Source organism: Talpa occidentalis, unplaced genomic scaffold (assembly GCF_014898055.3).
Source record: "Talpa occidentalis isolate TD23 unplaced genomic scaffold, MPIMG_talOcc4v2.1 talOcc4.9, whole genome shotgun sequence".
NCBI lineage: Eukaryota > Metazoa > Chordata > Mammalia > Eulipotyphla > Talpidae > Talpa > Talpa occidentalis.
The window spans coordinates 69,739,170-69,759,689 of NW_023605305.1; the positions used below are offsets into that span (position 1 = coordinate 69,739,170).

The 20,520-nt window shown below is 52.2% G+C and overlaps 4 protein-coding genes across 14 annotated transcripts in view; 2 read left to right on the forward strand and 2 right to left on the reverse strand.

Moving 5' to 3' along the window:
- The window catches only part of NSD1 (nuclear receptor binding SET domain protein 1), a 149,201-nt gene extending 144,468 nt beyond the window's left edge, over nt 1-4,733 (forward strand). For all 10 annotated transcript variants that reach the window (XM_037499087.2, XM_037499082.2, XM_037499081.2 and 7 more), the window contains 2 exons: nt 521-725; nt 2,819-4,733. In XM_037499087.2, the coding sequence (XP_037354984.1) occupies nt 521-725; nt 2,819-4,443 (1,830 nt within the window). In that variant the 3' untranslated portion in view covers nt 4,444-4,733. The remainder of the gene's footprint in view (nt 1-520; nt 726-2,818) is intronic.
- Nucleotides 4,734-7,619: 2,886 nt separating this feature from the next.
- On the reverse strand, nt 7,620-12,556 carry RAB24 (RAB24, member RAS oncogene family). 2 transcript variants are annotated; one of them, XM_037499093.2, is made up of 8 exons: nt 12,105-12,556; nt 11,951-12,019; nt 11,654-11,732; nt 11,489-11,556; nt 11,311-11,410; nt 11,064-11,114; nt 10,865-10,927; nt 7,620-7,816 (listed from the first exon to the last, which is right to left on the reverse strand). In XM_037499093.2, exons 1-8 carry the CDS (start codon nt 12,219-12,221, stop codon nt 7,785-7,787), a joined length of 579 nt encoding a protein of 192 aa, XP_037354990.1. In that variant the 5' UTR covers nt 12,222-12,556; the 3' UTR covers nt 7,620-7,784. The 2 variants fall into 2 exon arrangements, with proteins under 2 accessions (XP_037354990.1, XP_037354989.1); XM_037499092.2 differs by lacking the exon at nt 7,620-7,816 and adding an exon at nt 10,387-10,746 and having other exon boundaries at nt 12,105-12,553.
- A 98-nt stretch (nt 12,557-12,654) lies between these two features.
- PRELID1 (PRELI domain containing 1) lies at nt 12,655-15,085 on the forward strand. Its single transcript, XM_037499522.1, has 5 exons — nt 12,655-12,920; nt 13,428-13,653; nt 14,344-14,457; nt 14,552-14,630; nt 14,835-15,085. The coding sequence occupies exons 1-5, from the start codon at nt 12,829-12,831 to the stop codon at nt 14,984-14,986; spliced, it is 663 nt and encodes a 220-aa protein (XP_037355419.1). The 5' UTR covers nt 12,655-12,828; the 3' UTR covers nt 14,987-15,085.
- A 410-nt stretch (nt 15,086-15,495) lies between these two features.
- Nucleotides 15,496-19,687, reverse strand: MXD3 (MAX dimerization protein 3). Its single transcript, XM_037499523.2, has 6 exons — nt 19,554-19,687; nt 19,182-19,287; nt 18,577-18,606; nt 18,333-18,447; nt 16,199-16,382; nt 15,496-16,128 (listed from the first exon to the last, which is right to left on the reverse strand). Exons 1-6 carry the CDS (start codon nt 19,621-19,623, stop codon nt 16,013-16,015), a joined length of 621 nt encoding a protein of 206 aa, XP_037355420.1. The 5' UTR covers nt 19,624-19,687; the 3' UTR covers nt 15,496-16,012.
- Nucleotides 19,688-20,520: the final 833 nt, after the last annotated feature.

A 20,520-nucleotide genomic window follows, 5' to 3' on the forward strand; every position in this document is an offset into this window, starting at 1 on the left:
TGCAGAGGGAGCCCAGACAAGACCTACTGAGTGTACCAGGGGAAAGATGGGCATGAACCTCAAGATGCCTGACTAGTTGCCGGAAAGCCATGATTAGTTGTCTGTGTCTTGCTAGCATATGGCTCATAGTAAGTGTTCAGTGAAAGTTTGTTGACTACATTGAGAAATGTGTGTGCATGCACAGACATACACGCCCAGAGAAGTCTTTCTTAGTTTTGAAATTAGACAAACGTAAAAATAAAACTTAAAAAGGGTGACCTTTAATACCAGCATGGTGTATCAAAATAAAGTACATTTATTTCATTCAGGTGGCAGAGTAGTTATCATTAATGCTACCATTTATTGGGTACCTATGATGTGCCAGGTGCCTCTCCTGTATTTTCTCTTATTTTCACAACAGTCTTTGAGGACTGTCTCTTCCCAGAGGAGAGACTGAGGCTCAGAGAGGATAGTTAACCGGGTCAAGATCATACAGCTAATGTGTCGACAGAATGCTGACTGCTCAATATCTGACCTCTAGAATCAACCCATTGCCACGGAAGAAAAGTCAAAGAAATTTAAGAAGAAGCAACAAGGGAAGCGCAGGACCCAGGGTGAAATCACAAAGGAGCGAGAGGATGAGTGTTTCAGCTGTGGGGATGCTGGCCAGCTTGTCTCCTGTAAGAAACCCGGTTGCCCAAAAGTTTATCATGCGGACTGTCTCAATTTGACCAAGCGACCAGCAGGTTGGTACCAGAATCTACTTAGAGCACTCCTTGTTCTCAGCCAGAATCCTCAAGGCCCTTTGGTATTCACATGCACACTTTTGAAGGGGATGTGGTCCCTGTGCTCATTCTGAAAATAACAAGATTAGACTCTCAGGCAATAGAGAAAGGGAATTAGAAGCTCATTTGTTATGTGCCAAGCACTTTATATACAATTACGTTATTTTTACGTTATTCCCACCAACCCATAAAGAGGAGACCATTTTCTTTCTTTCTTTTTTTAAAGATTTATTTATTTATTTATACAAGAACTGGGGTACAGGCCAGATGCACGGGAGGGTGAGAGGATTCACCAGAGACAGAGCGGGAAGCAGAACGGGCAGAATGACAAAATACATTGCCGAGGAGAGCAGTGGGCGTGACAGGAGAGGTCTGCTGCACCATGTGGGACCCTTGCCGGCCGGTGGGGATTGAACCGGCGCTGCAGAGGCTGCAGACAGCTTCACAGCACGGCGTTCAACCACCTGTGCCGCCAGGGTCGGCCCAAGAGGAGACCATTTTCATCTTTCCATGATGGAGACGAGGAAATGGTCAGTTAGCTGAGATGACTTGTCATATCAGAGCATAGATGGAGGAGGTGGAATGAAAACCAGATTTTCTGGGGCTTAGCCCTGGTGGCCTAGGCATTAAGTCTCAGTGCTATCAACGCTATGGCCTGAGTTCAATCCCTGGCCAGGGAGCTAACCCACATGACGCAGCAGACCTCTCCTTTCTTACCCGCTGCTTCCCTAAGCAGTGTGTTTCAGTAAATTTGCCTGCTGTTCCCCACTCTGTCTCTGGTTAATCCTTTTACCCACCACATCTCTGTCCTGTACCCCAGTTCTTCTATGCAAAAATAAATAAAACCTTTAAAAAAGAAAACCAGATTTTCTGACTTCAAAGCACTAAGCTTTTCTAAAGAAAGAGAGGTTAAGACAGAGTGGAACTTTTAAATCATTCTAGTTAGTGCGATATGGTTGGCACCACTTTTACTCTCTTCTAGACTATCCCCCTCTGAAGGAAACGCAGTTGTATCAGTTAACACATGATCAAGCTGCATAGGCAGATATGGTACCCAGGAAATTTGTGACTTGGGGATGGAGGATTTTAGAAATTTGGATATGCCACCTATTTTAAACAACATGGGTGAGAAACCAGTAAGGGGCCCAGGTTGAGGCGTTTATATATCACTGGTGACCTGCTTCTAGGAGTTGCAGAAAGAAAATAACTTTGGGATGGGAGTAAGAAGAGTTTGTCTCTGAACTGGCTTTTCTTTAACATGTCAGTGCTGGGGTAATGAAATAATAGAAACTGAGGTACTGTGAGTGCAAGCCTATAACACTGACCTGTTAGTGCCAGGAAGTGGAAATGGGAGTTGTTTTGGAATCAAGGTTGTAGCTGGCACAGGCTGTGATAGCACTGATCTGGCCTATGAGCCAAGAGTGAGGTGTAGCATGTTTTTATTTGGAAGGAGCTGGGTGGAAATATGGTCCATGCCAGAAACTTTCAGGTGTAATTAAATGACAAGGAGAAAGCAACTCAGGTTATCCTTGAGGCCAGCTTTTCCACTGATTCTGTGTAGAAAAAAAAGGTAAAATTAATATTAGCTTCAGAACTTAAATTTGAAAAAAGCTAAATTTGTTTCCATTTTTCAGATTTGTGTGTCCCTTCCTGTTCTTAATAATAACCCAAGGAGTTTAAGTAGCTGAGATTTTCCCTTTAGAGTTGAATACTTACAGATTGTGTATAGCACAAATGCAGTATGCAGAAATATGAAGTAGAATCTTAACATTCCACAATGGGGAACTTGGGGTTTTCTTTCCTTGCTGGAAATAGTCATAGAAATAAGGATTTACTCCTTCTGTACATTTAGTTGATACTTGTTACGTAATGGTTGGCTGGTTGTTTTTTCATGTGTTGTACAAAGGGGAAAGCTATGGACTCTGGGGCAGGGTCATGGTCTCAGCAGAGAGTAGTAGTTTGAAATTATTCTTTTGACCCTGCCCCAAAACAGGACCCATCTTATTTGCATCTCTTTGTTTCCCTAAGCTTTTTTTTCACATTTGTATTTTCAGGGAAATGGGAGTGTCCTTGGCATCAATGTGACATCTGTGGGAAGGAAGCAGCCTCTTTCTGTGAGATGTGTCCCAGCTCCTTTTGCAAGCAGCATCGGGAAGGGATGCTCTTCATCTCCAAATTGGATGGGCGTCTGTCTTGTACAGAGCATGACCCCTGTGGGCCCAACCCTCTGGAACCCGGGGAGATCCGTGAGTATGTGCCTCCCCCAGTTCCACTGCCTCCAGGCCCAAGCTCTCATCTGGCAGAGCAATCGTCAGGAACGACTGCTCAGGAGCCCAAGATGTCAGATAAGCCGCCTGCTAACACCAACCAAACACTATCCAAAAAAACTCTGGCAGGGACTTGTCAGAGACCACTGCTGCCTGAAAGACCTCCTGACAGAACTGACTCCAGACCGCAGCCTGTTGATAGGGTCAGGGACCTTGCTGGGTCAGGGACCAAATCCCAATCCTTGGTATGCAGCCAGAAGCCATTGGACAGGCCACCTGCAGTGGCAGCAGGACCAAGACCCCAGCTATCTGACAAACCTCCAGTGACCGGCCCAAGCTCCTCACCCTCAGTCAGGTGCCAACCACTGGAAAGACCTCTGGGGACAGCTGACTCAAGGCTGGATAAATCCATAGGTGCTGCCAGTCCAAGGCCCCAGCCACTGGAGAAAACCCCAGTTGCTACTGGCCTGAGATTGCCACCACCAGACAGACTGTTAGTCACCAGCGGTCCCAAGCCCCAGACTTCAGATAGGCCCCCAGACAAATCCCATGCCTCTCTGTCTCAGAGACTCCCACCTCCTGACAAAGTACTATCAGCTGTGGTTCAGACTCTGGTAGCTAAAGAGAAAGCACTGAGGCCTGTGGACCAGAATACTCAGTCAAAAAATAGAGCTGCTTTGGTCATGGATCTCATAGACCTAACTCCTCGCCAGAAGGAGCGGGCAACTTCTCCTCATGAGGTCACACCACAGGCGGATGAGAAGATGCCAGTGTTGGAGTCAAGCTCATGGCCTACCAGCAAAGGTCTGGGGCAGATGCCACGAGCTGTTGAAAGAGGCAGTGTGTCAGATTCTGTCCTTCAGCCACCTGGGAAAGCAGTGGCCCCGTTGGAGCACCCCTGGCAAGCTGTTAAATCACTCACCCAGGCCCGACTTCTTTCTCAGCCCCCTGCCAAGACTTTTTTATATGAGCCGGCAACTCAGGCAACAGTAAGAGCATCTGCAGGGGCTGAGCAGACCACAGGACCTCCCAGCCAAGCCGTGGGCCTGGTGAAGCAGGTGAAGCAGATGGCTGGAGGCCAGCAGCTCTCTGCACTAGCTGCCAAGAGTGGGCAGTCCTACAGGCCTCTTGGGAAGACCCCAGTCTCCCTCCCCACAGAAGAGAAGAAATTGGCAACTACAGAGCAAAGTCCCTGGGCCCTGGGAAAGGTCTCACCAGGGCCAGGACTCTGGCCCTTGGTGGCTGGACAAACATTGGCGCAGTCTTGCTGGTCCCCTGGGAGCACACAGACATTGGCACAGACTTGCTGGTCTTTTGGAAGAGGGCAAGACCCTAAACCAGAGCAAAATACACTTCCAGCTCTTAACCAGGTTCCTTCCAGTCACAAGTGTGCAGAATCAGAACAGAAATAATACCAGTAAATGTCACATGACCAGACCAGCTGCCCCCAGGGCTCTTGGGGAAGGGAAATTTTCCTTTCTTTTCCTCCCTTAAAAAACAGACCCCCAGTTTTTCCACTGTTATTCTTTCCTTATGTCCCAACACTCAGAACTCTTGTGACATTAGCCAGTGGGGGCTTGTGGTTATGTGAGCCATGTATGGAAATCCGAGTGGGCCCCAGCCAAGGAGACAGACAGACTTGGATCTCTTTCCCCAATCTTTACATGGTCAATTTAAAATAAAAAGTCCACTCTGGAGTCAAGCATGGGATTCAATTCCACTGGTCAGGTTGGAAGGTAGAGGGGCTTTCAACGCTATTTGTCTAGCCCTACAGCCCCACTGAGGACACCTGATGAACCCTTGGGAGGAACTAATAATCCATTCAAATCGCTGGTGATTTTTTGAGCATTCACATGTGCTAGGCCAGGTGCTAGTCACTGACAGGAGATGCAGAGATAAATAAGACCTGATCCCTGTGAGCCTAACATGCCTGCCTGGCTTCCCAGGCTGTTTTTAGAACTTTGACCAGGAGATAACAGGAAGTCCTGAGGGCCCTGGGGCTCCAGACTCACTTTGTAATGTCCTTTTTGGCCCCAGCAGTGGTTGTATTGAGTAAGTGTCTCCTGGTCAGGTGTGTGTGCAGGCTTGCACACATATGGTCATGTAGAGGTCTCCTCTGTAAATAGGAGGGGGCTGCATCTAGGCCAAGTGGGACTGCTGGCTAGGCAGCAATAGCTGCTTCCGTCTGGGCTGTGCACAGTCCAAAGATCTGTCCTTGGCAGTCCAGCTGGTTGGGGGGGGGGGTTAAGGTGGGGGGTGGGGAGCTGGGCTCTCAAGATAGCTTTCCCACAGTATAAGAAGGCAATTGGCAAGCTTACCTTTCTTTTCCACAAAATTTCCTCCTTTCATGTGATCACCTCCCACCCAGCCCATGCTTGTCCCCCAACACTCAGGTGCTTTCAGATTTCAGAGTTCCGGGCAGTGGACATAGGGAATCTCTGGCAAGCTTTGGGCTAGATATACCACCAGCTCAGGGAGAGTGCTAGATCCTGATGAAAATTATTTCTCTTCTGGTCCTTTGCTCTCCTACTGCATGTAGGGAGCCTTCTTCTCTAGTGAATTCTACTACCCTCTCCCTGAGAATCGCTGTGCTCTGTATTGAGAGCACCTGCCTGCTGACTTAGCTCAAAGGCAAGCCAGATCCTTCCCTATGACTGGCAAGATGTAATGTTTATTTAGAGCAATGTCCAGTCTAAGAGATTATTCCTCATTACTGCTGATTATCTGTTACTGCTGCCCTGAGCTGGGGCACAAGGGCTGGGAAATCTGTTGGTGCTACCCTGCCCTACCATTCACTCAGCTCACTGACTGCCAACAGGATGTGCTGTTTGGCCAGTTCCTTTCCATTCACCCCTCTATCCTCTGTCCCTCTACCAGTTGTGTTTACCTCTCTGCTTTGCCAACATAGCCAGCAGCTTTAGCCAACAGGCCTCTCCTGGCCCAAACGTCTCCTGGCCATTCTGTCTCAGTTATGGCTTTTACGCCCTCAACAGGATTCTGTATTTTATCCCAATTTCCTCCTCCTAATTTACTATTGAGGTTACTTCCATCACCTCCAAGGAGGGAACAATAGTTGTTATAAAGGAATTTGCGCTTTATATAAAGGTTTAAAAAAGAATTTGTTTTTATTTCCCAAAGTGTGTCTCTGGAGTTGAGACACTTGAACTCAGGCAGAGGCACGGGGTTAGGCAGGGCTGCCCTGAATTTTAAGGCCTGTCCCTACATCTCACTTAGACCTCGGAATCTCCTCTGTAAATTCTGCCTGCCTAGTTCTCCCCTTTCATCTCTCTTTCTCCGCATCACCAGAGAGGAAAAACTCTGTTCAAAAGGAAGAGAAAACAAAGCATCTTATTTTCTTTTAAAAGAATTTTAAACCATGGAAAAGATATTTTTAAAGAAGTCCACCCAGAACATTAAAGTTCATTATATTAAGTATTTATCATGTGTGAGAATAAGTATATAACTGCAGCTAGTAGGTCCCTTTCCCTAATCTCTTAGGTTGTATGAGTAGGATTTGCTTGGTGCCAGTCCTGTGCCCTATTTTCTCCTGTCATCGTAGTTGTGATCAGAAAAAGATACCTGCACTGCACTGTCAGAATCTCCTTTCACTATGTTGTGTGTTAAATTACCGTAGCTCTTTGTTTCATGAAATAAACTGTGAATTTTTTTTGGGGGGGGGGGTTGTTCAGACTGTGTAAAAAATTTTAAGTGGAGAAGTTAGATCATGAAGTAGCTTCTCTGAAGTAGGCTTTGATAGATAATTGACTTGGCACCCACTCTAGATATGTCTCACAGGACAGGAAGGAGTGAGGGAGAGGTGGGCCATGATTGGCCACTTTGTGGTTTGTTTTGGTTCTTTCCATTCTCCACCATTCGCTGGAAACGTCACTCCAGAACTGCCTGGGAAAACAACTTCTGAGCTGTGCTTGGTTTGGGGTGGGTTGGGGTGGGGGCAATCTTTTATCTAAATACATAATCAACCAGGCTTTCGTGAGGGCCATTTCAAGACCCTCAGGTTAAAATGGAAATAAATTGAAATGTCAGGCTGACTGATCACAGCATCTGATGATAGATTTAGTTAACATCATGAAAGGGTCAAAAAGAGTCTTCCCAACAGACTCTTGCATGGCATCAGGGAGGGAGTGATCTTGCCAGCCCTTGGAGACTCTCCTGGAACCTTTACTGAGACTTTTTCTCCAGGGGGTATGAGGCAGTTTAGAGGAAATCTTCCCCGAAACTCCTGATGTTTATGGAAAATATTCTGGTATTCAGCCAAGTGCCCGGATATCAGGAACATGAGTCTGCCTGTAAGCTGGTCCCAAAGAAGCCTTTCTGAGGGGGAAGCCATAATAGCTTCCATAGGTAGCCAGAGAACCATTACCTCTCCTAATCTTCCTAAAGTCAGAATTTTTTTTTTTTTTAAATCTGAATTCAAAGCCTCATTTTCTTCTTGTCGGATTGACCATACTCTTAATAGCAAAATAGCTGTTGTTACTACAAAAGCATCCAAGGTTTTAAATGTCTGCTTCCCCCTAAAATTACTGATTTTGGGGTGATTGAAATCACCATGTTGACCCTCTTCTGAACAACTACCAAACCTACATCTTTAGCATTGATGAAAATAATTATTTTATTGACTTCCTCCACCCCACACTACGGTCAGGGCATGAAGTGCAGCAGTGATTCTTTCTCGGGCTTGGCAGTACCTACTCACTGGAGCTGGACTCCCAGGTGGCCTTGTGAGAACAGAGCGTCAGAAAGGTACTCTGGTCCTGGCAGCTTCCCCTGTGGAGAAGAATCAGGAGAGCACTAATTGTGGATGGATTTTTGCCCTCTGCGCCTGTAAAGTGGGTTTCTCCTAAGGCTTTTTGGGGGTTATTGTTTCCTTCTTGGGACTTGTCAGTCAGGAGATCAGAGTGGCCCAGTGTCCTAACCTCTCTGATATTGTGGCAAGAAAGGAGCTGCCACTAGCCCCTTTCGTTTCCTGCCGAATGATGTTTGGGCTGTTCCCTGTGTTAGACATTCCAGATCATTTAGAGCTAGGTAGCTGCTGCATGAGGCTTCTCATTGGCTGTGGCCAGTTAGCTCTCAGCTGAGCTTCCTAGGGCCAGTGCAGCAGGGACAGAGGTTGCTGTAGAATAAATTGAAGTAAGAATAGATAATTGCTTTGTACACACACACAAAATGTAATGATGGTGCTAATTTCCTGGTATAAATAAGCACTGCCAATGGTTGAGGGCCTGGTGACTTAAGAAACCCAGGTTCCTGATTGAGAAAAGATTTTATGTAGAATGGTTTCTTGAGGCTATATTGGGGGGTGGGGCGGGGGGAGAAGGCAGAGCTCTGATGAAGCCTGCACCCAATCCTGGAGTGGTCCGGTGAGATGCAGAGGTGGAAAAGATGCTGTATCCAGAGGGTGGCCATTGAGTTTCTCAGGGCTAGTGTCACCTTGTCCATAGCTTCTGTCCACATTGTTTGATACAGGTTGGTAGAGAGCTCCAGGTGTGGGGGCCCCCTCAGTTATCTTCTGCCCCTCTCTACCTCTTCTACTCTCATGAGAGCTTCTCTATTGCTTATGAAGGTTAAGGGGAATGTTTCTTAAGGATGTGGAAAGAGTTTATTTTAATTAGAAATCCACAACCTTGGAAGAAGTGTTTCCTACCAACATAAGCAAAATCAGCATGTTAAAGTCTCCTACATGTTCCCTTCTCTAGAGCTGCTCTCCTGTGACTTTCAAAACATCAGGCCATTGAGAGCCTTTAGGTCTAACACCCTGGGAGTCAACCAAAGTCTTGTGGACAGGAGGTGAGCCCAGGGAGTAGAAGAAATGGTTCTGGTACTTGTATTTCCAGGGAAGGGGCAGAGAATAGGGGGTCTCCAGGTGTGAGGTTGGGCGCTGCCTGTGTGTGCATGTAGGTGAGAGTGTTGAAATGGGTGAGTGCAGTACACAGGAGCTCATGGAAGAGCAGCTTTCTAAATCTTGGCAAAGAAACAAGCTGACGAGATCTATCTATATTTTTAGGAAAGGGGGGCGGTCAGCTGAGGTCCATCTGTTTTTTTGCCCCAACCCCATAGATTGTCAGCTGTAAGTGAAACTCCTAGTGAAAAAGAGGGGAGCCCTGTGCTAGGAGTCCCCATAAACATGTACTGTAATTCTTTGTATATAGAAAAAAATTACTGTAAAGTAAAGTTTAACTTTACTCTTATGGCCCTTGCCCTGTGTTTTGTTTTATTGTCCGTGGGGAGATGTAGACTCTCAGGAGGGAGGATGGGTTTGGGTGAGAGCAGAAGGTAGCCCCTGAGAGTTCCCAGGTGGGGACTGAGCCCTTCTTCAAGCACCTCACAGAAGTGGTATGGGTTTCCTTCCAGTAACCACCAGCTGCCAGAACGGTATCTGTCTTTTGGTGGGGGGTGGAGCGGGGGTGGGGTGAGGCTGGTGTCAGTTTCAGTCCCTACACAGGAAATCTCCATCACCCATGGAGGAAGGATATTTTGAGGAATTGGTTTTAAAAAAGGAAGTGGAACCAGGCACTTTCTGAGTGTGAGTCAGACCATCTTAACCAAGATTTTAGTTCTTCAGAGGCAGGTGCTAGGGCACTGCAGAGTACCCAGCGTAAGCCAAAGGCACTTCTTGCATGCTAGAAAGGGCTGCCATATTTCCTTCAGTCTTGTCTACAGTAATACCTGATACTTCAGATTCTTGGACCTCACGAAAATATACTTTGAGGGAACCTTGGGAGTTTGTTTGCCTTCCCTTCTGACCAAATCCTGAACTTCATGCACCGTCAACACTTTTCTGGGGAAAAGTGTGGGACAACATTTAGTACTACAATTACTTTTCACTCATGACCGTCACAGTCCGAACTGATCACCGTATTTTACAGATGAACAAGACCAAGTCCTTATAAGTGAGTAGGAGAATTGGATCTGAATCTGTATCCATTAAGATCTGTCTTGGGGAACCTGTGATTTTTCTACCATTAAACCAAACTGTAGGTGGCTGGGATGCTTAGGGTCTAAGCCATAGGCATGACTAATTGACCTATACAAGAGATGTAGCAGAGCCAGCCAGTCTGAGAGGTGATGGCCCTTTGATCTCTGGAAGACACTTTAGGGCCTTCCTTTTCTCAGCACTTAGAAAGTTGTGAACTTTGCAATGCCCCAACCCCAGCCTCACTTGGATCTTTGCCCCCACTAAATAGGGAAGGGCAGCAATCCTGGGGTGGTTATTTCGCTTTCAAAGGAAAATTAAGAGACGGGAGGAGCCTTTATACAGAAAGTGAGGTCAGGCAGGTGCCCCCAGAAAGAACTAGGTGTCTTGACACCCAATCCATACAGCAGGGAAAGGGGCGGAGTGTGATTCACAGTGCATTGATTTTTATTTACAGATCAGAAGCCACTTAAATCATCTGCAGACACAAGTGTTATCCATGGCAGAACCCTGGGGTGCAAATTAGCCCTTCCCCTCTTTATGCCCGTCAGTCAGCCCAATGCTGCCTCTGTTCCATGGGCCAGCACAGGCAGGTGCCACCTCTGCTGCCACAGAGACCTGGGGTAGCTCAGACATTTGACCACCCGAGCCCAGACAAGAGCTGGGTCTGACCTCTTTGGGGAATTCCTTTAATTCCCCCAGGCCAGTTAAGCGGTGATTCAGTGATGACAACAGCTGTAGAAATAGGGGTTTGCTTTCTGGCCCAGGTCCACGCCCTTGTCCTCTGTCAAAGAAAAAGATGGCAGCTCAGCACCACTGAGTTGGGGCATCAGTAACTTGTGAAGGGGGTCCAATGCTGTGGGCCTAGAGGAAGTCTCCAGAGAGGCTGGGGCAGCACACACCTGTCATGACCTGGAAGGCAGCCACGCTGACGTAATCCTCTGCCACTTTCTGGAAGAGCTCGTCTGGCAGGAAAAGGGATGATCAGTAAGGGCCTAATACCAGTAGCCCTGTGATCACCCAGTGACCCAGCACTCTAGGTTCTTCTCTGCTGCCTCTGCTGCCTCTGCCTATCCTCTGATAATCCAGGACAGCACTCACCCACACTCTGTCCTGTCTTGCTGGATGTTTCAAAGAGCTGAGCTTTGATATCTGTAAAGAGAAGTGACTAAAGCCTTATAGCTGAAAATCAGGTAGACACAAACAGGAGCTTAACAATCTTTTGGACCCCACCGGTTCAAGGAGGCCAGAAAGGAATCTTGCCATGGCAGTTAATGCAGTCCTACATTCTGCCACCCACCCAAGCAGTCACTTCCCAACCCCACCCCAGGGACTGAGGAGCAGCTACTTTCTGCATAGTCCTGGACATCGTGGAAGTCCACTCGTCGCCGCCGCCTGTCCTCTTCCAGCAGGTCACTCTTAGTGCCACACAGGTAGATCTGGCAGCCCTGTAACAGAAGACAATGTGAGGGTCACCTCACAGGACACCAGTGCCCCTGGTCCTCTGGTGAGACCTAGCCACCTACCTCCTCTAGATTGCGGAGCTCCTTCACCCAGAACTTTGCTCTCTCAAAGCTACTGCTGTCCGTGAGATCTTGGTATGGGAAACGCAGAAAATACAAGAGTTACAGGCTGGTCTTTAAGGCCAGTATGGCACCTTGTTTGAGGAGCAGGCCTTAACTCTCCCTTACCATAGCACACAATGGCAGCCTTGGCGCCCCGGTAGTAGATACGGCTCATGGCCTCGTAGCGTTCTGAGCCTGCGGTGTCCTGAAGGGTAAAGAAAGGCGCAGTCCATGTCAGTTACAGATTGCTCCTCAGTACTCCAACTAAGTTAAAGCCAAGTCCTTCAGACCCCCCCATTTTTAAACTGGGGTCTAGATTTGAGAAATGGCCTCTATGAGGCCACAAGTCAGCCAGTAATAAAGGTAGGTCCTAAACCTCCTCCGGAAAGGGTTTTCCCCGGATTACTTGCCCAGGGCACTTACCCAAATACCCAAAGTCACCGTCCGGTCTCCGACTGACATCACCTTGGCCACGAAGGCGGCCCCAATGGTCTGTATGAGGCAGGGATGAACCATCAGGGCCGCGGGTGGGGGCTAGCCCCCTCCCCGCGTGCCCGCTCCTGTGGGTCACACTCACGTTCTGATAGGGCCCCACCAGGAAGCGGTCATGCACATAACGCTCCACCAGGCTCGTCTTGCCCACATACTCCTTGCCCAGCATCACCACCTTGACGTCCACGCGCTGCCCGCTCATACTCCCAGGGCCGCCTCACCCGTGTCAGGGTCCTGAGTGGGGACGCGAAGCACACCCGATCTCTGGTCTGGCAGCGCCCAAACCTCAATCCCTGAGCTCAGGTGCCAAGCTACGACTCCAGACGCGCCGGGCTCGAGGTTCCACAGCACCCAGGTCTGCCCTGCTCTTCGGCCCCTGGCGCCGATCCCCGTCCAAGAACCGGTGGCCGGGGCGGCCCGGGGGCGCACGCCACCGCCCAGCTAGCTCGCTCGCCGAGCCAAGCGCCGCCCAGGTTGGGGTTCCCCCACCAATCTAGGGTCCCCTCCGAGCGCCTGCGGCCCGCAGCGCCGCGACTCTCACAGGGAGAGGGGGTAGGGTGATGAGGGGGCGGGGCCTGAGTCACGTGAACCGGCACCGGAAGTGCCGGGCTTTGCCCTGCTGCGCCGGAAGTGGCGCGCAGCCCGACCGCTCCTCATGGCGGCGGCGGTGGCGGCGGGTTGGGCGCAGCCGGGTGGTCACTGATCTGCGAGCCTGGCGGGTGAGCGTCGAACCGTCCCGGCTTCCCCGTGCCTGCCGGGCTCCATACTCCTGATGCTGCAAGGGTGCTGAGCCCGCCCCGGCCGGGACGATGGTGAAGTATTTTCTGGGCCAGAGCGTGCTCCGGAGTTCCTGGGACCAAGTGTTCGCTGCCTTTTGGCAGCGGTACCCTAATCCCTATAGGTACGTGACCCTGTAAGGAGCAGCCCTCGTCCGTCGCTCTTTGGAAATAGAAGTGCGGGGCTGGGAAGGTCTCGACATTGAGCCCAAGGGAGGGGCATTGTCGGAACCGTGGCCACCTTTAGGGCAGGAGAACCCTGTAGGAGAAGTGGCCTAACCTGCAAGGTACTGGAAGGAAGCTGGCCCCGGGCGGTGATCTGTTTGAGGCCCTAGTCCAAGGTTCTCCTGTTTCAGGGTAGTGAGGCAGGGAAAGGCGGTGGCGTAGGAGTTGGGAGGGATGTTGAATACGTGCGCTGGAAGTCAAGGAATCCAGGTCACCCAAGGGGCGGGAGTTGGAATTTGCCCTGGGGTAGACTCAAGCGAGTCTCTGTCTGAGCCACAACAGAGATTACGCTGCAAGAGTGGTGGAAGGTATGTATGGCTGTTCTGGTCCTGGAGGTACCAGATGGCAACTCCGCAACAGTCTCAGGGCCAGACTCCCCAGCGTCACCTTTACTCTGACACCTGCAGCAAGCATGTCTTGACCGAAGACATAGTACACCGGGAGGTGACCCCTGACCAGAAGCTCCTGTCCCGGAGACTCCTGACCAAGACCAACAGGATGCCCCGCTGGGCAGAGCGACTGTTTCCTGCCAATGTTGCTCACTCGGTGTACATCCTGGAGGATTCTATCGTGGACCCACAGAACCAGACCATGACCACCTTCACCTGGAACATCAACCATGCGCGGCTGATGGTGAGGCCCTCTCCAGCCCCCACCCCAAGTAGAAAGTGCCTGTGTTGGCAGGCAGATCTTGGTTGCTGAGGAGTGATCATGAAGTTCAAATTCCAATGATCTTTTCTTTTGATCAGCCTGTCTGGACTTGTCCTTTGCTTCTCATACCAAGAGGAAAGGGTACCTTGTTTTAGTTACGAAAAAAAAGTACTACATGCAGAGCACTGGTGATGTGCCTAGCCCACGTGTGTGTTGGGCCTATGGGAATTGTACAGAGAGAGGAAGGGCCGCAGTGGTCTTCAGACAGGAAGCATTTTTTAAGTGTTTCTGTTGACCACTTTCTCTCAAATGAGAGCTGTGGTGATTGCTAGGTCTCCATTTCTATTTGAATTGCCAAGGAGCTTGAGCTGCATTGGGTGGATGGCAGGCTACAAACACTGCACATGTCTAGACAGAAAGCTTCAAAACAAAGTCCAGGCCTAAGGCCCTCTGCTGATACCAGGAGTCCATAGGCCTTCTTGCCAGAAGGGAGCCTAGTCACCTATTACCTTCGCTATCTTCCTGAAATGCAGCTTAGGATTGCAATAAGGGAAAGGGATGGATTTTTGTCTATTGCATTCCCTCATGAACAGGGGCAGGATGTAAAAGTTATGTGCAGGTTGGCAAAATGACACTCCCACACAATTGTGGTTGGCCTGGCCCCCTGCACAGGTGGTGGAGGAACGATGTGTTTACTGTGTGAACTCTGATAACAGCGGCTGGACCGAAATCCGCCGGGAAGCCTGGGTCTCTTCGAACTTATTTGGTGTCTCCAGAGCTGTCCAGGTGAGCAGCCTGGTGGGAATGCATAGGGGCTGGGCTGGGGGTGGAGGGTGTCAGTGGGCAGCTCAGAATCCTTTCCCTTCTTTCATCTTGCCAGGAATTTGGTCTTGCCCGGTTCAAAAGCAATGTGACCAAAACTATGAAGGGTTTTGAGTACATCTTGGCTAAGCTGCAAGGTGAGGCCTCTGGGCAAGGGTGTGGGGCTTGGGGGACACTCCCAGGCAGAGGCTGGGGTCAGGTCCTGGCTGCCCTGACAAGTGTGGAGCCTAGGACTCCTCATCTCTCCCCTCAGGTAAATACCATCTTTTCAGTGGGGTGACTGTTGTGGGGACGGGTGGCTCTTGGCATCCTCTGCAGCCAGCCCCTGTCCTTTGCTGCAGGTGAGGCCCCTTCCAGAACCCTTGTTGAGTCAGCCAAGGAGGCCAAGGAGAAGGCAAAGGAGACGGCACTAGCAGCTACAGAGAAAGCCAAGGACCTTGCCAGCAAGGCAGCCACCAAGCAGCAGCAGCAGCAGCAGCAGCAATTTGTGTAGGCAGCCCAGACCTTGGTGCAAAAGCACGCCAGACCACCCGCTCAGATCCCTCTGCCTTTCTTCCTTGTACTTTATTATTAAAAGTCAACTTCCAGCCCTATCTACTGTCTGGATGCCGCCCAGGGGGTGGTATCCTGTTTGGCATCCACAGTGTACCGGCCATGGTATCCCGTGTCTGAGCCCAGCCTGCTTATTTCCCGGAACTGGGCAGCTGTGGACAGAGCCCCCTGGGTGGAGTGACTTGCCCAGTGTCAAAGGCAGCATGCAGGTGAAGTGGTGAGATGCTAGACTGTAAGCTCCATGAGGGCAGGAACCTTTGTTTTGTTCTCTGATGTGTCCCAAGTACTTGGAACAATATCTGGCACGAAACAGGCACTCAATAAATACTTGTTGAATTCAGTCAGCCCCAGCTCAGGGGTGAGAAAGCTTTGGTTTGCATCTTGACTCTACTGTTTCCTGGCTTTGGGTCACAGGCCAGTCACATCACTCAGCTTCAGCCCTGCCTGTGAAGTAGGGTCAGAGGAACTCTGAGCTGGGAGGATGAACTGGGCACTGCCTGGGCCGTCAGCAGCAGTGGTGTTGGTGGCTGCTGATCACATTTCCTTTTTTCCAGTTGTCTGTGAGTTCCCCCATTTCATCAGGCAAGAACATAGACCAGAAGTTAAAAAAGAGGTTTTTAATGAAAATACTGTACAGGATCTGTGGGGCAAACGCCGGAGACCTTGTCTAGGAAGGAACTCCAGGCGGCTTCCTGCTCCCATGGGGACAGCAGAGCCAAGTGCTACCAAAAAAAAAAAAAATTCCTGGAAGAGTGGCCCAGGCCCAAGCTGCCTGCCCTGCAGTGCTCAGGGGAACCCAGACCACTCCCTCTCCCCACCAACAACCCCAAGATGGACTGCAGGCAGTAGGGTAGGGGGAGCACCAGTTCCCACGCCAGGGTCCTTTTAGTCCTTTCCCAGGTGACTCCTAGCAGCCCCAGGAGCTTGGGGAAGGCTTCTGCCTGGCAGAGCCCAGGCAAGTTGAGGGTCATAGCCAGGTGATGCCACTGTGTGAATAACTGTGCTCCTGGCCTGCACTGAAGCCCCGCAGCAGCTCGGCCTCGCTTCCGAAAACCAGGCTCTCCACGTCCACTTCCAGCTCCTCTGCACAGGGAGGGGACAGTTAGATGAGCTGGTTCCCAAGGCCCACACCCCATGGCTTCAGGGCACTCACCTTGGTCTGAGTCCCAGCGCTCAGAGGAGAGGCCTGAAGAGTCCAGGCTGTCTGCCCGCAGCCGCTCCCACTCACCAGCCCCTGCCAGGCCCTGGAGTTGTTCTAGCTGCTGCCGTAGGCTCTGCTGCCTGCTGCGCAGCTTTTCCTTGAGCCTCCGGGCCCGCTGTTCCTGTTCCTCTAACTTCTGCAGATCCCAAAGGAACACAGAGTCAAAAGGTCAGCTGTCTGGGGGTCAGGCCTCACCCCAACACCACTCCGTAGCTTGTCAGGGCCACTTAGAGACTGCCTGTTCAGACCAGGGGTTCACTAAGTGCCGGCCCAGAGGGTGGCTCCCATATCCTCCAGGAAGCCAGGCCTCCCGCCCACAGAAATAGCCTGTGAGTGTCCTGGGATGCAGGGAGAGGGCACCACTAGCTTAAAGGCCTTGGAACATGCTGGTGTCTGTCACTAGGAAGAGGCAACTGTGGCATAGTACATCTGGCAGGTGTTCTCTGGCTCAGGGAGGCAGCCACCACCAGGTCCAGCAAATAACTACCCCATGGAAATAGACACAGTGCTGCTGGATTTCCCAAATCCTTAAAGAGAAGCTGCAAAGTAATGTTTTCCACATCAAAAGTCCTTTGAAGTGCTGCCAACTCAAAATTTTAGAAAACTACAGGCTGAACAAAGGCTACCAGTTTGTAACCCCTCGTCAACATTCTCCCCGGAGCTTGAATACTCAGCACCAAGCCTTGCCCAGCTCTGCTGACCCTGATTTCCAGGAAATGGCAGGAGAGCCAAAAGTTCTGCCATCAGACCCCACAGGACAGAAGCCTGCAGTCAGCACGAAGGGGAGAATTGGGTTGGGGTGACATTTGGACTGGCTGTGGAAAACCGCCTAGCCAAAGATGGGCGCGGAAGCATGCGGGAGAGGGAACTTGGGAAAAGCGAGGCAAATTTAGCTTTTTGGGTGGATAATGGAGAGAGGGGAAACCAAAAGCAGGCCAATGGCAAGGCCTGATCTGTGAAGGCTTTGAGTGCATCACAGGAGCAAACTGGGATTGTCCTGTCAAGAACTAAGGAAGGTTTTCAGCAGGAGACCGACCTGATTTTTCTGAATTGCAAAGAACATTCTAGTTATAGGTGGAGGACAGCATGATGGAGGTAAAACAGGAAGCAGGGAGGCCAGGAAAGGGGTGATGAGGCTTTGAGGAAGGAGGTTCCATAGGTCCTGCCCATAAGTCTCACCTACCTGAGAACCAGGCCAGGCAAACCCTGTGTGAGAAAGTGGGGCCTGAAACCTGGTCAGCATGTTATCCAGCCACAATGAGAGGAATGCAGGCACCATGGGAGAGTGTGAACAGTTTCTACACTGATTGATTTGCAGCATGGCACAGGCATCTGTCTCTGCCATGGCCCCCTATACTTAGAACAGGCAGAGCAGGCCCTAAGCAAATAAAAAAATGCAAGTCAGGAGCCTGAGCCTGGGTTTTGCATCTGCCTCCTATGTAGCCTGGTCCTTAGCCTGGCTGTGCTTTCATTTCTTCCTCTGTCAAAAGGGCCTGGAGACAGTAAAAGGCCTCTATTGTTTTTAGAGCTGCTGCTAATCCCACATCTGGGACTGCCTGGGGTTTTCACACAGGCAAACCCCATTCCTCTCCATCAGGGGGCACAGCAGTTTGGAACAGCAGCAAGGACTCTGGTGAGAAAAGTGACTAGTCCCTTTGGGATCCTTTTCCCTCCCCTAGACTCTGGAAAGGGGCGATTTGAAACAGGAGGACTTGATGGATGCGGAAGAGGGAGAGCTGGGATCAGCTCCCCAAAGTCCTGGGCAACCTATCAGAATCTTTTCAATAGCCATACGGAGGAGCTAAGTGACTTGCCCAGGGTCTCTTGTTGGAATCAAGTAATAGGTGTAATAACAACAATGAATATGTACTGGGCAAAATCAGGTACGCCTCAGAACAATTTTGAGTTATTTTCTGCCTTTTTCCCATTTAACTAAATTGGAAACTAAAGCACAAAAAACCGTCTAGTGACACGCAGATCGGTTGTGACCTCAGTTCTCTCGCCAGTTCCACCCAGTCCCTTCACACTACACTTCACCCATCCTGACAAGCTGGCCCAGAGCAGAGGGATAGGCCCTTACCCTTACCTGGATGTGCATCCTAGCCCGGCGCAGAAGGCTCAGTGTGGTGTATCGGGCACAGTCGGCTCCCAGGGGCATCTGCTGCTTCAACTGCTCCAGGCACCGTTTTAGCTGGGCCCTCCTGTGGGGGAAGGGATCTGGAGGGCAGTGCTGGCCCAGCCTTGCTGGCCAGAGGGATGGCAAGGGGAGGTAAGGCTAGAGGGAGGCCATTCCCAGGGCCTGATACAGTTGGGTCAAGGCTGGGACTCACCTGCGCTTTTCCAGCTCATTGTGCACAGACCTGCCAATGCCAGAAGATGAGATGAAGGAGTGGAGCCACTGCCCACACCCACAGTCCCAGGGTTCCTAGAGGTCTCAAAATCCACTTCAGATGTCTGAAACTAGCCCAATGTGGGGAGCTTGTGCTGACCTGGGGCACCTGAGACCCCAGACACACAGGGAGCAGAGGGGGGCTGCCGTGTCCCTACCAGGCTGTCAGGGTTGAGGCTGAGCCCAGAAACACAAGTTATCCAAAGCAGGTAGAGGCATTTAAAGTGAGAAGAACAGAATGCAAAGAGTTGAGAAGAGTGAAAGGGAGGAAGCCTGTGCGGGGAGAGCTAGTTGTTTCATATGTGGAGTGGGAGTGTGAGGGGAGCCAGAGCCCAGAACTGTCCTGCTCACCGTTCCTGGCACGAGAGTGTGTGTGTGTGGGGGGGGGGGGGTCCTGGATGATATGGCAGGAGGGGCCTGAATGCCACCAAAGCAGGGTACCTGGGTCAGAAGATGCAAGCAACAGGGAGGAAGTGGGCAGAGGAGGGGCCCTTACAGGGATGGTGCCCATCCCCCCCATTCCTCGTCGCCCCCTACCCTCCTCACCGCCCACCGTCCAGCGCGCCAGGAGCTTGAGGGCATCGCTTCCTCCTCCTGTGGACCGGGCCCGGACTGCGGTGCGGACACAGGGATGCGTAGCCATGCTCGGCCTCTGTCAGAGAGAGCCCCGGCCCCAGTCAGACGCGGCTGGTCCAGCGAACACCCCTGGCACAGCGCGGTCAGGTGGGGGCTTTGGGCGCCAGGGCCAAACGCCCAGCCGTTCCCAGCCCGCCTCCTCGCCAGCCTCCCTGGAGTTGCGGACACAGGCGCCGGAGCTACTCCCGAAGGCCACGCGTCCTTCAAGTTGGGAGCCAAGTCCGAGCCAGGCCGGTGTCAGCGGGAGAGCCGCCCGGGGTCTGGCCAGACGCGCCTCCTCACCTCTCTCGCGGCGCTCCAGGAACTCGGCCGCCTGCAGCAGGACCTGGATGTTGCTGGCCACGGCTTCCATGTCGGCGACAGCCGCGGCGGGGCGCGGGGCGCTGGCCGGAGGCGCGGCGGCTCCACTTTTGTTACAATGTAACTGACAACGGCGCAACAAACACCGGCGCCGGGCCCGCCCCCGGGACGCCCCGCCCCGCCCCCGGGACGCCCAGCGCCGGGCCGCGCCCTCCGCGGCCCGCCGGGGAGCAGCAGCGCATCCCCGCCCGCGCGCCCCTCGGACCCCGCGGAGCCAGTGCCCGCGCCCGCCCGCCCGGCCGCCCGCCCCGCCCGCCCCGCCCGCCCCGCCGCGCCGCTAGTGGGTTCTGCGCTTTGCTCGCTCTGCTCAGCGCCCGCGCCGCGGCGCCTCTGGCTCTCAATTCCTAGCCCGGCGCTGGCGGCTGGGGCCCCGCACGTGGAACGGTGATTTGGGGCTGTGGCCCCCGGAGGCCGCGCGCCCGGCCCCTGCACGCGGGCGCCCTCGCCCCTCCGCCGCCTCCTCCCGCGCGGGCGGCGCCTCGGGGCGGGGCGGGGCCGGGCCGGGCCGCGGAGGCGCCATTGGTTGCGGCGGGCCCCGCCCCCCCGCGGCTGGGCCTCCCGTTCGGGCGGGAAAAGGAGCAGGTTTCAAATTTGAAAACCGGGGCAATTGGGGCGGGGTTGAGCGGGGAGCGGACCCACAACGCGCAGGCGCCGGGGGGCGCAGCGTCTCCTCCTGCCTTAGCTGGTCCGTGCGAGCGTCGTCAGGCCCCAGAGGCCGCTCGGGGCCGGCGCTCACCGTTGTGTCGAGCAGGGGGTGGCCTCCCGGGTCCTCCTCCTCATCTACGGGGAATCTGTGGTTGCTGGGGAGACGTCAGAGGGTGCCAACTTCCCGAGACCCACTGGAGAACTGGCTTTCTAAAGAGCCAGGAGTTCTGCAGCTGAAGGAACT